General features: G+C 38.2%; 1 protein-coding gene across 1 annotated transcript in view; it reads left to right on the top strand.

The window, feature by feature from the left end:
* LOC139711862 (arrestin domain-containing protein 3-like) overlaps positions 1 to 24,297 on the top strand; it is a 144,972-nt gene that overhangs the window by 90,202 nt on the left and 30,473 nt on the right. Inside the window, exons 5-6 of the mRNA XM_071623712.1 lie at positions 5,512 to 5,614; positions 12,043 to 12,299. Coding sequence (XP_071479813.1) covers positions 5,512 to 5,614; positions 12,043 to 12,299 — 360 coding nt within the window. The remainder of the gene's footprint in view (positions 1 to 5,511; positions 5,615 to 12,042; positions 12,300 to 24,297) is intronic.

Raw genomic sequence — 24,297 nt, 5'->3', positions numbered from 1 at the left:
TGAACTTTATCATGGTGATTGATATCTAGGAGAAGTCAACCTCAAAACTCTCTGAAAGTATTTCATTCTACAACTTGTAACTCACTGTGATGACAGTCACAACACTCAAGATTATTAGAGGTAAGTTTCATGTCATGAGGCAAAAAGCTCTAATTACAGGTTCTAATTAAAGACAGACAGGACGTGTTACGTATGGGACAGTTACGTATGGGACACTTTGTCCCCCATTCGTTTAGTCTGTGGAATACCATGTTTATGGGTATTTTACATAATTATTGAAATAAAATCAGTTGAAACTACTCAAATACTGACCCAGATTGTCAAGGAAACAATATTCCCCAAATATTTATCATCATAATCATATTCAATCATATTTTTATATTCTTATGACCAACCTGAGTATGCATGCCCTTAGTCCCCCATTCGTTTAGTGTGCTGAGAACCATGTTTATGAGTATTTTGCAAAATAATTTTGCAAAATACCCATAAACAAGATTTTTGCATAATTATTTAGGTAGAATCAGTTGAAATTAGTCAAATACTGATCCAGTTTGTCATTGAAGTAACATCATCATTATCATCACATGCATGTGTTACACAATGCAGCTACAACGTAGCTAGAGCTCTAAATTGTGTGGTGAACAGTACCCAATATACTAGTATTTGAACTGCAATTTTTCAATCTGCTTAAATGTATTCGGTTTCAGTACCCTTTAAATCAGAGGTCTCTACATCGTACTTAAAGGGACTATATAGTTCTGGTTCAGATGGGAATTCTGATTTCAACTTTTACAAGATAATTAGCACTTCTTTTATGAAATATTTAAATAGCATACAATTCTAAGAGGAATTCAAAGTTCACATGACAAAAATCCGTTTTGAAATGGCTGAGATACATGTATCCAGAAACGTGGTGTCCTAACAAAAGGTGGGTCACATTTTTTATTAGGACCACTTAATTTTACTTTGTATTTGTTTGTTTTTGGTATCTCAGTCATTTCAAATTGAATCTCCAGCAAATAAACTTTGAATTCCTCTAGTCTTTGAATTGTATGCTCTTTAATAATTCATATAATTGGTGTCCATTCATCTCGTAAAATGTTGAAAACTGAATCCCCATTTCTACAAAACTATACCATCCCTTTAATGCTGATTTTCATTGTGTATTTTGCCATCTCCCCCTCCCCCTTTCTGAAAATTGTTCAGTCAAGTACATGTATTGTTTCAAGTGTCTATAACTCAAAAGTAGCTGCAAAGTTGGGATGCTTTCTTCAGGATGATTGACCATTTGTGTACTGAGAGACCTTCCCAGCTGGCTACATGCATTCACATGCAATATGTATGAGGATGTCCCATACGTAACGCATTTGTCCCTTACGTAACATTATTTCATTGCCTAATAAAAAATATTTCTTTAACTATTTTTTCTTCTTTCTATGGTATTTAACTTCTCTAAACAATAAATGAGAACTTTCCAAAATGGCATTCAAATAACCTTAGAAATTTCAGAAAAAAACCTAAAAAAATGACCTCAATTGTTATGTATGGGACATCTCATGATAGGACACGAGCTAATTTGCATAATCATTTGCATAATCCCTAAATTTTCGTACCAAGTTAAACTAATGAACTTCTTATGTCCACATATTAATCAAATATCATTTGCTTTCCTTTGAATAAATGTGAATATTTATAAATGTCCTTTACGTAACACTGTGTTTCACATTTATGCAAATGAGCCCTTGAAATTTGCATAAATTTACATAATATCATTTTTTCCTTTTTACATAATATCATTTTTTCCTTCATGGAAACCAAAACTTCAACTCATAAGCTTCAAAATGATACCAAACATGTCAATATTGAGCGAAGATGAAATTTTGCCTTCTGAGGGGACCTTATCTTGGACTTGCCCATGAAAATTATACAAAAATACTGTGGATTCAGTTATCTCCCTCAGTCTTTGAGCACTTGGCTTGAAATTTTGTACTACATGTATGTGACTGCTAAAGTACGTAGATGTGCAAACTTGTCATTGTTAAACAATGCGTTGCCATGGTAACATTTTTTTTCCTAAAAAGCATTTGAAAATGTTGTGGCTTTAGCTTTCTCCCGCAGTCTTGTAGCATTTAGCTTGAATTTTGGCACATATGTGACCACTATGGTACATAGATGAGCAAACTTAATCTTTCGTCATTGTTGAACAATGCATTGCAATGGTAACAGCATTTTCTCACTAAAAAGAATACAAAAGTATTGTGGATTTAGTTACAAGATTAACTCCTTCAGTCTGTGAGCATATGGCTTGAAATTTGGCACATGTGACGGCTATGGTACGTAGATGTGCAAACTCCATCTTTCGTCATTGTCCAACAATGCGTTGCCATGGTATCAGCATATCCTGAATGAAAATCGCACAACCGCAATAGTATGTAGATCCTCTAAATACTTGTTACAGACTACCAGTACTGTAAATATGATCATGCATTCTGTCTGAGAGAAAATCAATTTTGAAATGATGTAAATCTTGTGTGTTGGGAATATGCTAATATTAAGGAATTTACAGCAGTGTTCAGAACAATGTCAAGGTCAAAAGATCTGGAGATAATTTGAAATATTATTTGTAGCTTAAAAAAAGAATAGGAATGGAACAAGATTAGCAGTTTTCAGCTTAAAGTCACCTTGAGCACTGAAATGGCACACAACTAAAATTGATGGAAACACAGACCCCGTTTACAGTGCGGGGCTGGGCCGAGCCGCGGCCGAGCCCAGCCTCCATTGCGAATCAGGGCCCCGCAATTTTGTCCGTTTACACTGCCGGGCTCGGCCACGCTTCTGATTCAAACCTTTCAATATTTTGTCGTAGTGGCGCTCTGCTTGTAAACAAATGCAATTTGGTATTGTCTGGTTTTCAGACCCTTTGCCAACTGAATTCCATGGTGACGAAGTCGCCGTTCGGGCAAAGGCCTTTGCCGAAGGAAAAAATCCTTTGCAGGACAAAACTACCTTAAACTATACTAATTTTCGACGTTGAGGGGGTTAATATCCTGAATAGCGAAATAGTACATGCAGAGGGTTTGGAAGCCAGACAAAAATTGGCCGCGCATTTGGCCCAGTTTGCGTTTACACAGAGAAAAGGCCGGGCTCCACCTCCAGAGCATGGCCAAATGGGAGGCCAATTTTGGCCTCGCATTTGGCCTTTTGCGCGTTTACACTGAAATGAAGGTGGGCTTGGCCGTGGCTCGGCAGCGGCCGAGCCTCGCACTGTAAACGGGGTCACAGTTTGACACCATTATGGCTACGGAAAATTGACCAATTTACTGGGTTGTTTTTTTTCTTTGTAGTTTCCAGCTGCATTTTCAAGGTCATTGCCAATAAGACAGAACAATTTGTGATGTATATCCTTTTGGTACTAATTACAGACTATCATTACACCAGATACCATTGTGTCTTGGCACTTCATCTCTGATTTATCGCAATTTGAAATGTGCTAAAAAACCCACGTGTCAATTTACATTGATTTTTTGGTGTTTACGACCATTTTCAAATGCATTAAAAAGCTATTAAACATTCTGGTTACTAAAGTTCTTTTGTAAGCTATGAAAATATAGGTAAATGTCTATCATTAAATAAAAATTGGTGTCGTTCCTCGATGGGACGAGTGGTGATTTGTGACCTTTAACTTGGCAACTTTTTGAAAAAATCCAACTTTGAGGGCGCCCTACAAGAAAACGAAGCATACTTTGTGGCTGATATTTGGTAGGTATGTAGAGTAAGTTAGAGTCTTTAAATGTGTATAATATTGGATTCTAAGCTGATTCAATTTTGAAGTTATCAGCTTCCAAACATGCACCCAAAAACATTAACTTTGATGCGTAACACCATTTTCGGTGACCTCTTGTGCAATAAAGGATTGTCAGATTGGCACCATAATATATTGTGCATGTTAGGATCATAAAGTTCTTCCAATTTTAACAGAAAATGAGCAATGTATCTCATCTAACTTGGCTGCAGCAGTCAATCATAGCAAATTTTATTTAAATTCAGTTGTTCGGCCGCGCATTGGTTGCTAAGTGAGGCCGTATCTTTTAGCTACCGTTTGACCTTTGGCCAAAATATTTCAGAATCTTCTGTCAGACGTTTGGGGACACATTTGGTGCGAGTTTGAAGAAAATTGAAGGGGGTTGGGTTACAAATTGTCTGAAAATTGGTTGATTTGATGTGGATTGACCCAGATGCATAAACGTAAACTAGGTATTATGCATTACTACACAATGATTCTGTAGCAAAAGATTTTGGCTAGGGGTCTATAAAGGTCAAGTGAAAATGTTAAAACATCACAATTTTCTCAAAAATTTTGAAAATAACTCAAAGTGCTGTCATGAGAATAGGTGTTACTACTTGGTTATTATTTGAAGAATTGTGGGTCATTGGGTCAAAGAACAAGGATCAAAGGTCATTTAGCCATCCTCCAAATGAAACCTAGTTCAAGGAAAGTGAACACTTAACATATTTGTGACAAGACGTGTCAATTTAATTTTTTACCACTTATGTGAAACTGTTGTGTCACATTGTCAAGTTGTATTGTAGACCCATTTGGAGAACCATGCAATATGATGGATGCATACCAGTCGCCATAGCGACATTCTAGTTGTATCCTGAAATTGTTAATACTATTAACCCGTTAAAGATGAGCCCCGAGAATACTCAGGCTAGTATCTATGGGAAATGCGTGTTATAGCAAAATCAGTCCATCCTCAATGGGTTGATATAGCATACAATATTGTGAAAAGATTTTAAGATGAAGGTCAAAAGGCTGCATTTTGACTGAGAATGCCATGTTCTGGATGTAAATTTGGCTTGGAAAGTTGTGGAAATGTGAATTTCCAATGATGGAAATATGTCAGCCAAGGATTTTGGAATGCAGAGGGGATAGAGGTCAGTCATGAAGATCAAAGGTAAAGGGACTTCATCTAAGTATTAAGCAAGGGTCAATATAGAAATTGTGTGAGAAGGTAGAGGCATCCCTGTCAATCGATTTATTTCAGAATCACTTATGTTTGCAAGTTGTAAGTTATTATTTTCTAGGTCCAAAAAGGCATAAATATCATATAAAAGGCATTTACATTTTGTAGCAAAAAAATAAAACACCAACAACAACATACAAAACAAAACAAAAACAGAAAGTGTCAGTCAAGGACCAGTGATAAATGGCAAGAAGTGTGCATTATTGACCAGAGATAAATACGTAGGGTCCTGTTGCACATCCATGTTAGTAGCAGAACTTCTCTGTTCTGTGTTCTGTCCCTCCATTAACGAGAGTGAGGAAATTGTATTTGGGAAGAGAATCTATAGATACTTTTGATATCGGTTACCAATGAATTATTGCTGTTCACTGGAATGGGTCAACATCTTTATATTGTACCATGCATTCAACAAAAAATGTGTCAAGCCCCCTGCAGTTTGACATCACATGCTGCCAACCTTTTTCTATTTCCCATTCTGATTCAGGCACCACAGACAGGCTTTCAGGAGAAGACAGTCTGCTGTGGACTTTGTGTAGCTGGGAATATCAGTATGTCAATTCGCACTGACCGCAAAGGATACTGTCCAGGTAAGGTACTCCCACAGGTTGTGTACGTGGACTACAGTTATATGTACTTTTGCTGCCATTACTAGCCTCAAGAGGACCATTTTGACTCACCCACATAGCAGGAAGCGAGACATACAACGTAGGTGTCACTTTTCTGTTGTCAGCATCATCTACAGTTTGGTGTAATCTGTGAATTTTCCACAGCTTTGAGCTACGACCACCAAACTCACACCATAGGTATGTGTACCCTAAAAATGCCTGTCAACTTTGAATATGGGTGCAGTCCAACAGGGTCATAGGTCAAAAGGTCAATGAACTCTACTGTCAGTATTGTGATGTACTCTCAATAACTTACACAGATTTGAGCTATGACCACCAAACTCACACCACAGGAATATAACCTAAAGATGGAGGTCAGGTTCAGATATGGGTGCTGTTCAACAAGGTCAGAGGTCAAATGGTCAATGAACTTTATCCGATAAGCATTGTACACATGGTATTGTGGTGTGCTCTTAACCCATTGACGTATGGCCTCTTAGTAAATCACTAATTAGGTTCCTATCTGTGAAGTTGGCAGTGAACTTAGGCGCGATCTACACTGCAGCGCAATCTACACGCGAAGAGCATTCATACATCATTGAAAAACTGACTGTGTCATTCCCACTAGGCAGGAGGTTTGATGCATGTACACCCATGCAAATGTGCACTTAGATGGTCTTTAAGTGTAGTCATGCTGTAAGTTTTGTACTGGGTGTCAACTCTGTAATTGTACAGTAAACTAAACTTACTCTGTTTCCAATTCGACAAGTGCACAAACTTGGTATTAAAGGGATCGTACAGTTTTGGTTGAGACCTAATTTCAGGTTTCTAAAATTTTTTGGTGAGATAACGAGAAACCTCCTATGAAATATGAAAGAGCATGTAATTCTGTGAGGAATTCAATGCTTATTTGATGAAAATTGGTTTTGAAATGGCTGAGATATCAAAAGAGCAATTCTGATAAAGTGTGGGACCCACACTTTATTACGATCACTTTGTTTTACTTTGTTTTTGGATATTTCAGTCATTCCAAACCCGATTTTCATCAAATAAACTTTGAATTCCTCTTAAAATAGTATGCTCTGTACTATTTCACAAGTGTTTTCTTGGTATCTCGCAAAAAGTAAAAAGCCCAATTCTCATCTCCACCAATACTGTACCATCTCTTTAACGTCATTGCCCTCATGACATCACATACTATAAAGCAACACAAGGGGCGTGGGTATTAATAATCATCAGTGATAATTCTAGTTCTTCTTAATCAAAGCAATCATATGTGTACTCCTCAAGACAATTCCCCTTTGCATAATTTCATTTGCTGTAAAACAATGTATGTTACAGACTACTCTTCAAAATATTGACTGCTGTCCTGAGAAACATTGTACATAATGCATGTTCCATTATGCCAACAAACTCCACAGTATACTAGTCTATACAATCTTGTTGAGTCAATCAATAACTTGAAATATGAATTTAAAAAAAGAAACAGCAAAGAGGACAAAATGTTTGACTTAAAAACAAATCACAGAATCATACTTTGAATTACTCTAAAGCATGCCAAAATTACATTTGAAACTTAAAGTAATATGTGGGGGAAACCTGCAAAAAAAAAACACCAAACAAACAAAATACAAAACAAATGCTTGTGGCGGTAGGTCATCAGAAAAACTGTCGGCACACACACACAACAGAGAAATGAAAGGGGAAGAAATGAGAAATACAGGAAAGAGAAAAACTTCAACTTAATACAGCTACAGCTGTATCAATCTCCTTGGAAACTTTTCTCCAATGATTATTCAAAAATTTAGTGTTGATTGCATTTCTGTTGCGTGATTTTCGCGTCTGTAACTGGCTGTATTTCAGCAATGGTACACACGACGTTCGCACGTACATTGTGAGAACTTCACACAAACTGCGCAAGAATTTTATTTTTTTTTTACTTCATTGTAGGAATACATTTAGTAAAAGCTTCTCCGAATGTTGGATTTTGCCTTTCGCATCCTTCGCAAATCGTTTGTGTGCTCCGCAAAATCAGCCCTTAAGGGGGTATCTCACTGAGTGGCGAATGTTTGCGAGCATAGCTAATTCTTGGGAATTTTAGGTTTTCAAAAGGGTTCGTTAACAATTGCAATCATATTTGGAAACAGTTGTCTTTGTCATTAACGGTTTTTCTTGTAAAGAAATTTTGAACATGTTCAAAATGTCTTTGCGACAAGAAAAACTGTTTACAACAATGAAAACTGTGTGCGAACTTGATCGCAATTGTTTACGAATTTGATACCAAATTGTGTTAACAAACCCTGAATTTGCTATAATTTGCTACTCTCGCAAACATTCACCGCTCAGTGAGATACTTTACGGGGGTATCTCACAAAGCGGTGAATTTTTGCGAATGTAGCGAATTCTAGGGAATTTTAGGTTTTCGACAGGGTTCGTTAACAGTTGCAATCAAAGTCGTAAACAATTGCAATCAAAATCGCAAAGTTTTCATTGTCATAAATGTTTGTTTTTCTGTTGCAAAGAAATTTTGAACATGTTTAGATTCTTTTCTTGCCACAAGAAAAACTGGTTACGAAACAAATGTTTCAGTAGTGACAAATACGGGCCTAATTCAAGGTCAACTCGTTTTAAGCTAAGCCCTTTTTTTTTTTTTAGGCATAAACGTATGTTTACACAGAAGATTGGAAAAATATAAAATAGAAGCAACTATTCCTAAACATTCACAATCTTTGGTACATACAGCTGCCAACCTTTGGAAGCACAAATTCTTATTTTTCCATCAGTATTAAGATTTTTTCAATCTCTCTTATTTTGCTATTTTAAAACCTAAAATAAACCCAACGACGTATGAGGCCTAGGGGCTCTAAACAAAAATTAGGACACACGCCAAAGTATACAATGTACTCAAGCTGGTCACCAACAAGACGATGAAGATTCCAAACTACACAATGTTCAGCGTTAATTGATTGCTTACACGCAATAAATATGTACTAGTGCATGGAAACTTCCACTGCCTCACAGGGGAGGGGGGATACATGTACTTTTATCTTCTGAAGAGCGCTTTGTGTGAGCGAATGCAAAACTTTGTTGGGTGTTTTCAATTATTGTTTACCATTAAAAATAAACATGCGTTGTCTTCAGGCTTTTTCATCTAATTTGTTGGATTTTAAACATCATTTTCGTAATATTCAAGTTTCTTTTTCCCTGACTGAAATCAGAAAGTCTGCCATAACGATGATTGCTAAATGCCACTCTGTGTGTGGATATGACAATGTGCAAAACACATGGTTTCACTTTCAAGTTCAAAGGAATGCACCATATACTTCTGGCTTGTTTGAGGTTACTGCACGTTCGATGGATCGAATGCGCCGTAGCTGTGTTTAATGGCTTGGTAACAGTAAACAGTTTTACGTTTTTTGATACAAAGAAATCATGTCTTTTATGAGTAAAAAACAACAACAACAACAAAACAAAACAAAACAAAAAATGAACGAATGCTGATAGCCATATCATCTGAGTATAGTATTTTAGTGGAGCTTCAGTTCATAGGTGAAGTTCCTTCAAATTTTGAAAAGTAAAAGTTTTGATGAGTGTGAAATTGTCATGATTTTGCTGTCTAACCAGATAGTGGCTGCATTACATACTCGATCATAGTGAAATTGTCTCGGCATACGAGACCTTTCATATATTTCTGTGATTCAATTTTTAATTGACTGATTAATCAATCCCTTTCTTTATTTCATTGAACGTTTAAAATACTCTATCAAGTACACTGTAATCAACTGTTCGATGTTTCTACTATGGGCCAAAAGAAAGGCTGTAGAATCATGATGTGTTGCTTAGCATCATGATCTTTTGCAATGATTCCTTTAACTCAACTCACGAGCTACAATTTTTGTAGTTCTTCGATCTATATTCCAGGCTGTTTATAACTAGAAGGAATTCCAGTGCGGGCATTCTTTCGTCTGGCACCTGTTTTTGTGGAAATTTCCACAAGTGTGTGTGTGTGTGTGTGGGGGGGGGGGGGGGTGTCGAGTTTCCTGTAAGAGACTGCATACACAATCTCTTCGCTTTCGTGGTTTTCCCCCCTTATTCTTTGCTAGTAATGAACATATATTTAACTTTAGGAAGGTTGCTAGCACGTGGTTCTTTTTGAGGTGCATGTAATTTCTTTCATCATTCATGGGAGGGGAAAGAAGAGTAAAAGAGGGAGAAATGAAATAAGACGAAGGACAGGTATGCTCAGCAAGCTGTCTTTTCCACCAGCATCAGTAATTATCATCACCATCACTCAGATCATTTGGCCCCTTTCCTGTTAACATTCAGAAACACGACCACCATAATCACTCGAAAATAAACAAATCACAAAGTACCAACAACCTCCCCGACAACAACACAAACACTACAGAAGATCACACAGCACACTGAAGTGGCTGGGATCAAACTTCCTTCAAAATACTGCATCAAAGCGGAGAAATAGCGGTTCCGAAAATGCATGTACAGTGCGAGACACTTGACAGAATTACTTTCAAATACTTCGAAATATAAAGGGAAGGAATAAAGAGACATTAAACAAAAGAAATAGTACCAAACGAGGTATGAGAAATGATGGAAATAAAACAATACGTATGCCTTAGCCGAAGTTTGCAGCACAGAACGCCACACGAAAAAAATAAACAAAGTCGAAACTTGGTATGACGCAATCCTTGGGACGAAGACAATTTGTTCTTTGCAATCTTTACATCAGTAGTACATGAACAATACACACACAAAAAAAAAATGAATTCATTGGGACCGGAGGAATTAGCTTCAGGTGTTTTGTTATATCAGATCTCCTTAGGCCTGTATCGAGTTTCACAGAACACAGGAAACAAAGTTTGAACACTTTTCACCTGCTCATCGTCAAACAAAATATGCAACACATGAACAGAAACTCGCCCCTTAATTGAAGAAAAATGATGCAATAACATCGTAAAGAACACACAATACTCTAAAAGTCAGTTCGTACTTGGGAGGCAAGGGAATAAGCGGATGAAGAAGCAAAGAAGAGAGAAAGAAAAGCAGACATTGGACAGTGGGACGCCTTCTACCGTACCCCAACTCAAAATAATGAATATGTGGCTGGAAGCTACATACAGTGTGTAGCTAGGTGGCTCCCCAGCCACACGCGACTTATATGGATATACAATTTTACGACGGCGATCAATGTATACATCCCAGGCCAGGGATTCAAGCGCACAAAGCTTTGTTCGCTTGTAGCAATTGCGTGTGCACACACTTTTCTATTCAGCACTTGTCTACTGACAGACAGTACAGTCTGAACGATCGACACTAAAGCAATATGTTGGCTAGCCACACGGACTAGTAACTTATAAATTTGACGATTTTTAGCTAGTCCGACATGATTTTGGGTGGCCAATGGCCAGCAGACCATCGCCAATTTCGAACCCTGATATCCTTCAGTGAATTTCTCCAGGATTTTAATATGTTGTACATAGCTGATACTTTCGGCAATCTGAAGTGTGCTGTCCGTTTTTTCATTGAATGTAGGGATGACATCAAAAAACTTGGTTTAGGTTGAAACTTTGCTTCGATGTCGAGAGATATTTCTTTCTTTCTGAAACTTCCTTCGCTATAGCTCAAGAAAAACATGCTATATAACCCCCATATTTTGCTCATGTTAAGTCCATGTCTCGTACATTATTTCATAAGATAACAACTACATGTACTTCATCAGACACCATCTTGGCTTTGTAAATTTAATAGGTCATACAAATGTAATAGGTTATACAACTGTTATACATGTATATGTTTCATCCTGTATCTTTGACTTAGTAAATGTTTGTATGTGTCCTTGACTATCTTTCCCATGTTTTGCACATGTAAAGGCCATGTTGCAAGAATCATTTCACAAACTAACAACTTTGTTCTTAGATGCCATCTTGGACGTGCAAATGAGGTTCAAAGGTACAACATTTTCATTTTGCATCTTTGTTAGTATATATATATATGCTCATTTTGCATCTTTGTTAGTAATATATATATATATATGTATGCTCTATCAAATCTTAAATTCTGTAGGCACGATGACAGGTATGATTCCCTTTTCAGTGATGAGAATCTCAAAATCCCACGGCCATTCTCCCCCAATCACGGATGTAACAGATATGATAAGGTCATCTGAATTGAAGTCAGGGCTCGAAACATATTACTGGATTAATTGGATCACCTAATTTGTTGTAATAAATTAGTTTTGGCAGATTTGGAAGTTATCGCGTACATCAGGGGGTATATATTTCATGAAGCGTGCTTTATTTTTTTCTGACAAACTGTTATAAGATACTGAAATCCTTGCATCTGACTGATGAGAGCAAAACACTGTTACTGTCATTGCATTATCATTTGTGCAGGAGAGTCAATTGCGATATCTGCAGAGTTCCAAAACGGATCAGCACGGCGCATCAAGCCTCGGGCGACTCTGTACCAACGCACCACTTTCTTTGCAGATGGCAAGTCAAGATCAGTTCGTAATGCTGTTGCTGCTCTTCAGGGAACCACAATACGAGGGCGACGGACAGAAAACTGGAATAACAAACTCCTCAAGATTCCACCTATCACACCCACTCTGACCAACTGTGGCATCATAAAGCTAGAGTATTTCCTGACGGTGAGATGGAGGTGTCATGTATGATTCAAAAAGTCATTATACCCCCACACACACAAAGTGTATAAGGGGATATACAGTCAACCTCGCGTAAGTCGACATAATCTGGACTGAGAAAAACACGTTGACTTGCGCGAAAGTCGACTTACGCGTAAGTCGACATTTTGTTGACTTTCCCATATACAGAGTGAGATCACGATGCGGATTGCTACCCAAATCTTTCTCCTTTTGCCGCCAAAACATACCTACTGACATTAACAACAATTAATTCATGCATAAATCTCGCACGGATTAGTAACGACAACGCACAATTCCCAAGTCTCTAGAGAGATTTTGAGAGAGCGGGCTTGGAAACCTGGGCCCGTTTCTAGACACTGTACGTTTTAGATTTGATTTGAAAAATCAAATGCATACTCCCCAAATTGTATGCAACTTTGCAATTTAAATTCAAATGCGTTGCTGCGAAGATATGCGTGTGAATTCGTATGAGATAACTTTTCAGTGCCGACTGAGTTGAAATATGATGTGTGATTTTTCTTCCCTAAGTCGCCATATTTGTTTTGCTTAAATTTCTATATATTGCCATACTCTGAAAATGAATTGTTCTCGCGCTCCGATTCGCAACATTACCGCTCTGTACGGCGCGGGCCAGTCTGAAATAAAAAGAAGAAGAAAAAGTTTGTTAATCCGAAAACGACATCTTTCGAATTACTAACCTTCGTAAAAACAATTCTCTTCCCAACGTCGGACTAATTTAACTTTGGTCTGAGATTTAAACTTTCGGCATAGCAAATTGTAACAGTAGTTTGCTACTATATTTTCATTGACATTTCGTGAAGCAGCATGCGTTTCGGTAGTTTCACACGTGTAAATGTTGCGATGTCTTTCCCCTGCTAGTGCAGACTAAGTTCGGTCAAGGCGAAAGTTCCGTTACGAAATAAAAAATAATGCAAGTCTTTTCAACAATAACGCACTTCCGTATAGATTTTTATGTGTTTAAAGGCAGTTTCTAGTTTCGTACAAAAACTGAAAGTCCTCTCTGCAATGCTCTTGCGTTTAAACACAGAGTTGCGTGTGATTTGATGGACTTGCATTGGATTTTTAAAATTGCGTTTAAACGCAATTGAGTTGTAAAAAAAAAAGTTCCCTAAAATTTTCTAGTTTCGTATATGATTATCAAACGCAAGTCTTTTCAGCGTTCCGTGTGATATAATGGACTTGCAAATTGTATTTGATTTTCAGAGTTGCGTTTAATTTTTGATTTTGCGTACGAAATAAAAAATAATGCAAGACTTTTGAACAATAATGCATCTCCGTAGATGTTAAGAGATGCTTTTAGACGCAGCTTCTAGTATCTTACGAAAACCGCAAGTCTTCTCTGCAATGCTCTTGCGTTTGAATACAGCGTTGCGCGTGATTTGATGGACTTCATTTGATTTTTAGAGTTGCGTTTAAACGCAATTGAGTTTCAGGTTCGTACAACTATTTTCTAGTTTCATATTCATGATTATCAAACGCAAGCCTTTTCAGCAACGCACTTGCGTTTATGTGCAATGTTGCACGTGATTTGATACATCTGCATTTGATTTTTAGTTGCATTTAATTACATGTAGTTGCATTTTAATTAATTTTCTAAAACTGGGCCCAGGTTTCTAATACCGCTTCGGAATAATCAACGTAAGAATATTCGGATAATATTTTATGTTCTGATAATGATTCTCTACTAGAACCTATAGGTTTACAAACTTTGTGCATTTTGAGAATAACGAGAAGGAGAAAAAGGGGAGCGTGAACTACTTTCGGTACCACATGTAATTCTCAAATGTACTAGTAAATGAGTGTATGCCCTTTCTATTCTGGCGTACAAGACAATGGACGCATGGCGCGAACGCTACCGCGCCGTACACTAGCAATTACCGAGTAGAAATGCTGCGAATCAGAGCGGGAAAACAATTCATTTTCAGAGAATGGTGATAATATTTTGAGCGAAAAAAATTATGTCGACTTAGACGAGGGAATTAACACATGTTTTAGCTCAGTTGGCACTCAAAAACCAGGTCGACTTACGCCAGTTGTCGACTTATAAAATGTCGACTAAGACGAAGAAATTTTCAAGGAATAACAAAGGCAAAAATCGGGACTTTTTTATCGTGTCGACTTAAGCGAGTTGTCGACTTATGCGATGTCGACTTAAGCGAGGTCTACTGTACTTGTATACAATGTGACCCGCGACAATGGTTTCAGGCAAAAGTCACAGAGTAAATTCCCTCCTAAGCGAGGTACAAAGATTTTGACCATTATTTTTGTCGATTTGCTGGGTTTTTTTTTCAGAAATAGAATCTTAGATATGTTTTTTATATCTACGCTAAATTTCATGGTATAAGATTAAGTTTTTACTATCGAAAATGGAATTTTAAAAACCCTATGTTGGATCGCACTCGTCAGTTTCGATCTACAGTCAACCTCGCATACCTCGACGTCGGATAAGCCGAATATCACTTACAATTTGTACGTCAGGGGCAAAATGAAAGTCCTGATTGTTCCTATGGAGTTTCCGTATATTAAAATTCGCAGAGTTCGAAAAAAGTAACTCGAAGTTCAGTTACCTCGAAGGGAAATATAATGTCCCGATCTTAATTAACTTATTGTTTTTCCCAGCTTGTTGCTCGTATCGAAATTGCAAACATCATTCAGCATCTCCGATGAAGCGCGCGTGGACAGCGAAGACATGTCACAAATCTTTTCACACTCCACTTTAAATATTCTGAGACCAGAACAATCGTCCGCCTAAAGAAATACCCGGTACACAGCTGACAAGAAAAATCCCCAACACCTACCTACACACGTACATGGTATGCACATAGCACCCGTGCCAATGGAGTGCTCATGATAGCACTATGCTCTGCCCCATCATCTTCTTATCCTTAACCACTGTGTTCAGATTTTTGATCGTGATAGTCATACCGTGCACGTAGATCTCTTAACCGTCCTGGCGCACCTGCTTAGGTGTTGACAGTTATATCTTTGGCATTAATCACGCTCCACTGTCCAAACATCAATCTCCTGCGTAGTGCCTTTTTTATATATATATTTTTATACCCCTGCCAAACGAAGTTTGAAGGGGGTATATAGGAATCAGCGGACGGTCGGGCGGTCGGGCGGATGGTCGGGCGGTCGGTCGGGCGGTCGGTCGGGCGGGCGGTCGGTCCGTTGCAAATCTTGCGTCGCGAACTACTTCCTCAGTTTTCAACCGATTCCCATAAAACTTGGCACAGATGTGTGCCTTGGGTTGTAGATGTGCAAGACGTATTTTTTGACAGTACCCAAAAGTACGTTGCCATGGTAACGGCATATTATGGGCAAAAATGGGTACATATCTTGCGTCGCGAACTCCTCCCACAGTTTTTGATCAATTTTTATGAAATTAGGTACAGATGTTCATCTGTTAATTATGTTAATGTGCAAGACACATATTTCCGCAGTGGCAAAAAGTGCGTTGCCATGGTAACGGCATGTTATTGGTAAAATATAGGGCAAAATGCTTCATGGCAAAACTGCTTCATCAGTGTTCTTCCAATTCTCATGGAATTCATATTGAATGTTTGTCTTAGGATATAGGTCAGCATGACACATTTCTTGACAGTGACAAAAAGTATGTTGCCATGGTAACAGCTCACATATTATGAGCCAAAATGATGGAAAATTTTGTGTTGCAAACTACTTCCTCAGTTTTTGCCCAATTTCCATGAAACTTGGTACAGATGTGTGCCTTTGGTTGTAGATGTGCAAGACGCATTTTTTGACAGTACCCGAAAGTACGTTGCCATGGTAACGGCATATTAATGGCAGAAGATCAAGGAAAGATCTTGCGGATTTAACTACTTCCTCAGTTTTTTGACCAAAGCTTATGAAATGTGGCACACACCTTGATCTTGGTGGGAAGATGTGGAAGACATATTTTTCGGACGTGTCGGAAGCTGCGTTGCCATGGTAACGGCATATAAATGGCAGAAGATCAAGGAAAGATCTTGCGGATCGAACTACTTCCTCTGTATTCGACTGAAGCTCATGAAATGTGGCACACACATTGGTCTTGGTGGGAAGACGTGCAAGACATATTTTTTGGACGTGTCGGAAGCTGCGTTGCCATGGTAACGGCATATTAATGGCGGAAGATCAAGGAAAGATCTTGTGGATTGAACTACTTCCTCAGTTTTTGACAAAAGCTTATGAAATGTGGCACACACAATAGTCTTGGTGGGAAGATGTGCAAGACATATTTTTCGGACGTGTCGGAAGCTGCGTTGCCATGGTAACGGCATATAAATGGCAGAAGATCAAGGAAAGATCTTGCGGATTGAACTACTTCCTCTGTATTCGACTGAAGCTCATGAAATGTGGCACACACATAGGTCTTGGTGGGAAGACGTGCAAGACATATTTTTTGGACGTGTCGGAAGCTGCCTTGCCATGGTAACGGCATATTAATGGCGGAAGATCAAGGAAAGATCTTGTGGATTGAACTACTTCCTCAGTTTTTGACAAAAGCTTATGAAATGTGGCACACACAATAGTCTTGGTGGGAAGATGTGCAAGACATATTTTTCGGACGTGTCGGAAGCTGCGTTGCCATGGTAACGGCATTTAAATGGCAGAAGATCAAGGAAAGATCATTCCTTGGGTAAGACTGTCGTCACGGGGCGGGGGTATTAATCACCTTCAGTGATATTTCTAGTTTTGCCTTTCACAAAGTTTGTTTCATTTATTCTTCCCCGAGAACGCAAGCACTGAAACTTTTTTTTTCCAAGCAATGCGATTTTGAAAATAGTGTGGTATATGATCTGGAAGTATAGGCCGAGCATAATAAAGAATAGAATAGACAGGGCTCCATACTAACATTTATCGGGCCAGCAGTATCACTGATTTTTATTTTTTTGTGGCCGAAAGTAAAATCTGGTGACACACACACAAAAAAAATCAAGAAAAACATTAGAAAAACTAAATTGGTCCTACTAAACATAGAAAAATTAATATTACGCATTATTGAAGTGATACAGATGCCCATGTCTAAAACAAATGAATAGAAAATTCAATCATCTTATTCTGTGTTTTAAAATTTAGCAAATAGGCGTAGAGATTATTATAAAAGTTGATGCCTATATATTTAGGTCAAAACTTACGTTTGAAATGAGAAAGTGGGAGCATTTGCTGACATTTCTTAGCATCCGACATTTGTTTTAGCATTGTAAAGAGCCGAAAGTTACCGTTATTCATTTCTTATTGTAAAAGCAATCATCCAACATTTATTAGTATGTTAGCACCTTACAGAGCCGAATATTACCGTTAATCATTTTCAAATGTAAAAGCAAACAACCGACATTCATTTTAGCATCTTACGGAGCTGAATGCTGTCTTTATCCATTTCCAAACGTGAAAGCAAACATCCACTATTTGTTTTAGCATCTAACTGAGCCGATTAATACCGTTAATCATTTCCAAATGTAAAAGAAACAATCTTTTATTTATTTCTGCATCGTACGGAGCAGAATATTACCGTTATTCATTTCAAACATCCAACATTTATTTTATTATCGTACGGAGTCGAATTTTACTGTTTTTCATTTTTGAAAGTCAAGGCAGACATCAGACATCATTTTACCACCAAACGTAGCTGAATGTTACTGTTATTCATTTCGAAATGTAATAGCAAATATCCAATATTTTTAGCATTGTATGGGGCAGAATGTTACTACAGTGCACTCCCGTTACAACGAACACGGTTATAACGAAGTAAAACTTCTGGTCCCAAAATTATCGCCATTAAAATCTATGGTACAAAATTCGCTTATAACGAACACGGTTATAGCGAAATTTTCGTTATAACGAAAAGTCTTTTCCGAGCACCACTGACAAAGAAAAACAAAAGAAATGTGCTCCGTTATAACGAAATATGGATCGCTTTCGAAAATACGTAGCGGAACAAGGCATTTACAGCGTCTCTGCATGGGCGAACGCGTCACATTACTGTGTGTTCGCTTGGTGTGTCACGCACAGTTTCCGAGGGGAACTTGCGTATATTGTAATTTATAAAATGGGTTCAAGAACGTAGCCAATAGGAAGGGCTGAAATGAGTCACGTGGGCTTTGATTACTTTAGTACCATTGCACTGCAGTACCAGTGCGCACTCAATCAGTTGTTACAAGTGCGACGCGCGCTACTATACGCGCTGTCAATCCTGTAAACAACTTCCAGTTCGGGCTGCCGGCCGGCCTTTCTTGCGTGCATAACATATATATTATGTGGCGTACGTATACTGTACTCTTATACGTACAGTACTTATGTGCGGGATTTCTGAGAGCGACGTGCTTGACTCGACTCTCTCGAGTGAGTGCTACATGTAGCTGACTGGTATTGACCCACAAAGGTACGTGAAAAATGCTGTTAGTTTTCGACCCATTTTATAAAACAAATGATGCGCAGGATTATTTCATGGCGTTAGTGGAGATGCAGCTCACTCTCGGGTATTTACAGTGTAGTGCAACATGCACTCGGCTTCGCCTCGTGCATGTTTCACAATTGTAAATACCCTCGAGTGCGCTATACGCCTCCACTAACGCACTCTATCCTGTGCATCATTTGTATAACAATAATCTGAAATGGATTAACTATTTGTTTTATTGTTCACATAGCTTTCCAGTGTATGACAAGTATTCAACAAACAGGATTTCACATATGTGTGGCTTCCTTGTTTTCGTTATATATTGTCTTTGTTCGAAAGAAAACTGCCGGTCCCGAGCATTTCATTATAACGGGAGTGCACTGTACTATTCACTTCCAAACATGCCAAACGTAAAAGCAATCATTCGACATGTATTTCAGCATCTTCCGGAGCTGAATGTTATTGCCATTTACTTTCGAACGTAAAAGCAAACATCCGGCATTTAATTTATCATCGTACGGAGTTGAATATTATTGTTATTCATATCAGAACATCAAAGCAAACATTCGACATTTATTTTAGCATCTTCCGGAGCTAAATGTTATTGCAATTTACTTTCGAACATAAAAGCAAACATCCAGCATTTATTTTATCATCGTAAGGAGTTGAATATTATTGTTACTCATCTCCGAACGTCAAAGTAAACATCAAACATTAATTTTACTATTGAACGCAGCTGAATATTACTGTTATTCATTTCGAAATTTAAAAGCAAACATCAGACAGTTATTTTAGCATCGTATGGAGCAGAATATTACTGCTATTCACTTCCGAACATAAAAGCGATCATCTGACATCTATCTTAGGATCTTCCGGAGCTGAATGTTATTGCTATTTCCTTTCGAAAGTATAAGGAAACATCCGACATTTATTTAACCATCGTACGGAGTTGAATATTATTGTTTTTCATTTCCGAACGTCAAAGCAAATATTCGACATTTATTTCAGCGTCTTCCAGAGCTGAATGTTATCCTTATTCATTTCCGAACGCAAAATCAAATATCTGACATTAGTTTTAGCACCATACGGAGCTGAGTCTTATCGTTACTTATTTCCAAAAGTATGAGCAAACATCCGACATTTATTTTAGTATCATACCGAGTCGAATATTACCGTTATTCATTTCCAAAATTAAAAGCAAACATCTGACTTTTATTTTAGCATCTTACGGAGCCGATTGTTACCTCTGTTCATTTTCAAAAGTAAAGGCAAACGTCCGACTTTTTTTTTTGGTGGCGCGATTGGGCCACCAAAATCTTATTTCTGAAATTTTGATTTCAATTCCGATTTTCATTCAATTCATTCATATAAAAGTTGATTCAATACCAATTGACAAGCATGCAAACAATCAATAGGCACTCTTAACAGATACCATGTTGAACATCGATAAACGTCGGATAAGTCGGAGAAAATTCGATGTACGCGTACCTCGAAGTTCGCGTACGTCGAACCATTTTCTTGAGTCCCGACGAATTCGAGGTATCCGAGGTTGACTGTACTTTCGAACGCTGCGTCAATATGCACAGTATTGCATCACATATCGTGCAACATGCAATCAGAAGCTCACCTGTCAATTGCAGCAAATGACATATGACAACTTACAATATTCTCGAAACTGTGTGCTTATAGTATTAAAGGACAAGTTCACCTTCATAGGCATGTAGGTTGGGTGAATGCAGCAGTATTAGTAGAACACATCAGTGAGAGTTTGAGGAAAATTGGACAATCTGTTCAAAAGTTATTAATTTTTGAAGTTTCTGTTTCTGCTCACTCAAGGCTGGATGAGAAGACTACTATGCTTGTGATGTCACATGTGTACAACAATATAAAGAAAGAATAAAGAAAATTCAACATTTTTTTCACTTTTCTCGCATAACAAAAGAACAGGGGAATAATATTACCCTTAAGATACACATGTATGTCAGTAACAAGTCAAAGAAATGTGCACTTTATTGTCCCCGCCGAACGAGTTGGAGCAGGGGACTATGAAACGGGCTCCGTACGTGTGTGTGTCTGTGTGTCCGTCCGTCCGTCCGTCCGTCCGTCCGTCTGTGCGTCCGTGTGTGATCAAAATGTTAAATTTGCTACTTCTCTGTCATTTATGAGCCAATTTTGATTCTGTTTGCTTTATATGATAGCACTACATGGGAGCTTTGAAACTTCTACACAGAATTTCAGTTGTGACCTTTGACCTTGACCTTTGACCTATATTGTACATTTTGCTTCAAAATGCTACTCCTTCGCCATTTCGAACCCGATTTTGATTCCGTTTGCTTTATGTGATGGCACCAGGTGAGGGCTTCAAAACTTCACAGAATTTTTACCTTTGACTTCTTTGACCTTTGACCTTGATTTTTGACCTATATTGTACATTGGCTACAAAATGCTACTCCACCATTTCTAACCCGATTTCGATTCCGTTTGCTTTATGTGATGGCACTAGGTGAGGGCTTCAAAACTTGTAGACAGAATTTTGACCTTTGACCTTGATTTTTTACCTATATTGTACATTTTGCTAAAAAATGCTACTCCGCCATTTGTAACCCGATTTCAAGTCCGTTTGCTTTAAGTGATGGCACTAGGTGAGGGCTTCAAAACTTGTACACAGAATTTTGACCTTTGACTTCTTTGACCCCTGACCTTGATTTTTTTACCTGTATTGTACATTTTTGCTACCATATGCTACTCCTTCGCCATTTTCTAACCCGATTTCGATTCCGTTTGCTTTATGTGATGGCACTAGGTGAGGGCTTCAAAACTTCTACACAGAATTTTGACCTTTGACTTCTTTGACCTTTGACCGTGATCTTTTTACCTATATTGTACATTTTGCTACTAAATGCTATTTCTCGCTGGGGACATATATTACGCACCGCGTAATTTCTACTTTTCCTTGTTCAAAAAGTGAAGTTTTTGTGAAATTGTCTTTGTATTTTTCTTTATATCGTATGCATATGACATCATACCCTGTGGTAGTCTTCTCATCCAGCAGTGACTGCACAGATACTTTAACAGTTCATATCTTTCGAACAGATTGTCCGATTTTCCCAAACTTTCCCTGATGTGTTTCTGCTAATATTGTTTGCATTCACTCAATCCACATGTACATGAAGGTGGGACTTGTCCTTTAAGAATGAAAACAGGTTTCATTCAAAGGACAGTAGAGGAGAGGAAATGAGCTGTCATAAATGACCAATATTCAAATACTAAACGTCAAATTGCACCAACCTTTAAAAGTAATCGTGTTTGTTTTTTTATTTAATAAACACCACCGCAGAATACAACATATATATGTCTTGAAAAAAAAACAAAACAACAGGAAGTGTGACTTTTGCCAGCTCTAGCAATTTTTTCTGCCTTCGTAAGGGTCCCCAAGGATGGAAAAAAAACAAAAACAAAAAACAAACCAAATATCAACCACAATGAAAATGCAATTTAAGATGTGGATACGAATGTGCCACCCGCTCCTCTTACATGTACACACAGGCATGGCGTGTGCATGCTGTCAGCTCTAAGATCTGTCTTATCTACAACTGACGATAAGTCAGGTTCTGCTATAAGATACACTGTAAATAATGCGCTTAAACACTCCGTGAATTTACTGAACAAAAAAATGCAGCTTATGCTATTTTATTTTTCAACAAAAATCCAGTAACAAAAAAATATATTTTTTACAACACTTTCCCACAAATAACCCCTAATATAATCTTGTTCATATCTACACAAAAAATTATAGAAACGTTTCAGGAGCAAACCAATGAGATAATTATACTAATAAATTTTAGACACTCTAAACAAATCCTATAGACCCCAGGTTTAACCAAATACCTGTGGTTTGCTACTTTACTGTGCGCACGTGTGGTTTCAATGTATACTGTCCGACGGGAATGGGGGGGGGGGGGAGTGGGTGATGAGATAGTCTGTGAGGTATTGCCAAGGTTGCCAAGATAATCGCAGTGTCGAGGATGTCATCCGGCTGGCGGGAATTGTCGTCGTGTCGACAGAGATGTCACCGTAGGCACCGGAGGGACTACTGAGTTAACGGGAACTCTGTCCAGCTAGCGGGAATTGCCCTCACGCTAACCGAGATGCCGTCGAGATAACGGTCATGCTGTCGAGATAATGATGATGCCATCGAGCCCAGCTCGTCGGTGTAGATCTATATGGGAATATTATAACCACCTCTCATGTGACATTATTTATTCACAGGGTAGTATCAATCATGAGCTACAGTTCAATATTTCTTTACACCTAACCAATAATGCTCCTGTATTCTGCCACCATCACTACAGACCTATACGTACATACTACAGAAATAAACCACCGCCATGTATATAATCATATACTCACTTAAAATAAGAACATTACAGGTCATCTCGTATATGAACTGTCTCACAACAACAACTAAAACTGTATTCTATTAACATTATATCCATTTCTCATTTAAATCCTTCAGCAACCAGATTTGTATTCTAACTTATCACCTAACAAACTTCTAACTCCATTCACTTTAACTATAATAATAATAGTAGACATTTATAGAGCCCCTTTTCCACTGGATGCAAAGCGCTATGACATGTCATCCCTGGTCGCCATAGGAGATAAAATATATACAAAATACCAGGTAGTGACAGTATAAGTCCAGTGCACATATAGGGACATCAAAATAAATAAGTCTTCAAGTTTTGTTTGAAATGATCAAGTGTGGGTGAAGATTTGAGAAGAGGAGGGAGCTTATTCCACAGTCTAGGAGCAGAAGAAGAGAAAGCTGCATCTCTGGCTAGTTTTTTCGTGTGTGGTTGAGTAAAGGTAACGAATGATGAAAGACAAGTGCGCCTAGAGTGAGAGTGTCGTACCAGACACTCCCCAATGTACTCTGCTCTATTGTTGACTACTTTGTAGACCAGTAGGAGAAGCTTGAAGGATATTCTTGCTTTTGACTGGCAGCCAGTGGAGTTGATGTATAAGAGGAGTTGCATGAGAACAAGAACGAACATGGTACACTAGTCTAGAGGCAGCATTCTGAAGTCTCTGTAAGCAATCCACATCAGCCTGACTGATTCCGCCAAGAAGAGCATTACAGTAGTCGCGTCGCGATAAGGCCAATGCACGGACTGCTGCGTGACAAGTAGAAGCATCAATAAATTTTCTGATCCTCCACAGATTTCTGATGTAGTAGTTAGCTAACTTACAGATCTGTGAAACATGCATGCTCATCTTTGCATCAGAGGAAAAGATAACTCCAAGATTGCACACATGATCAGATGGAGAGATGAGAGTTGAACCAAGAGCAAGTTTGATGTCCTGTACAAGCTTAAGATGGCGTTGGGAGGCAAGAACAAGAAACTCTGTTTTCTCTTCATTGAGTTTCAGCTTGTTCAGAGTCATCCATTCCTGCACTTAACCCACACATCTGGACAGTGCATTCAGAGTGAGTTTAACACTGGAAGGGTCACTGGGGTCAAACTCAAGATAGATTTGCACGTCATCTGCATACATATG

The sequence above is a fragment of the Diadema antillarum genome, unplaced genomic scaffold (assembly GCF_040938485.1).
Source record: "Diadema antillarum isolate AM-2024a unplaced genomic scaffold, OU_Dant_1.0 seq00001715_RagTag, whole genome shotgun sequence".
Classification (NCBI taxonomy): Eukaryota; Metazoa; Echinodermata; class Echinoidea; order Diadematoida; family Diadematidae; genus Diadema; species Diadema antillarum.
This window is presented reverse-complemented; position numbering and strand designations above follow the sequence as displayed.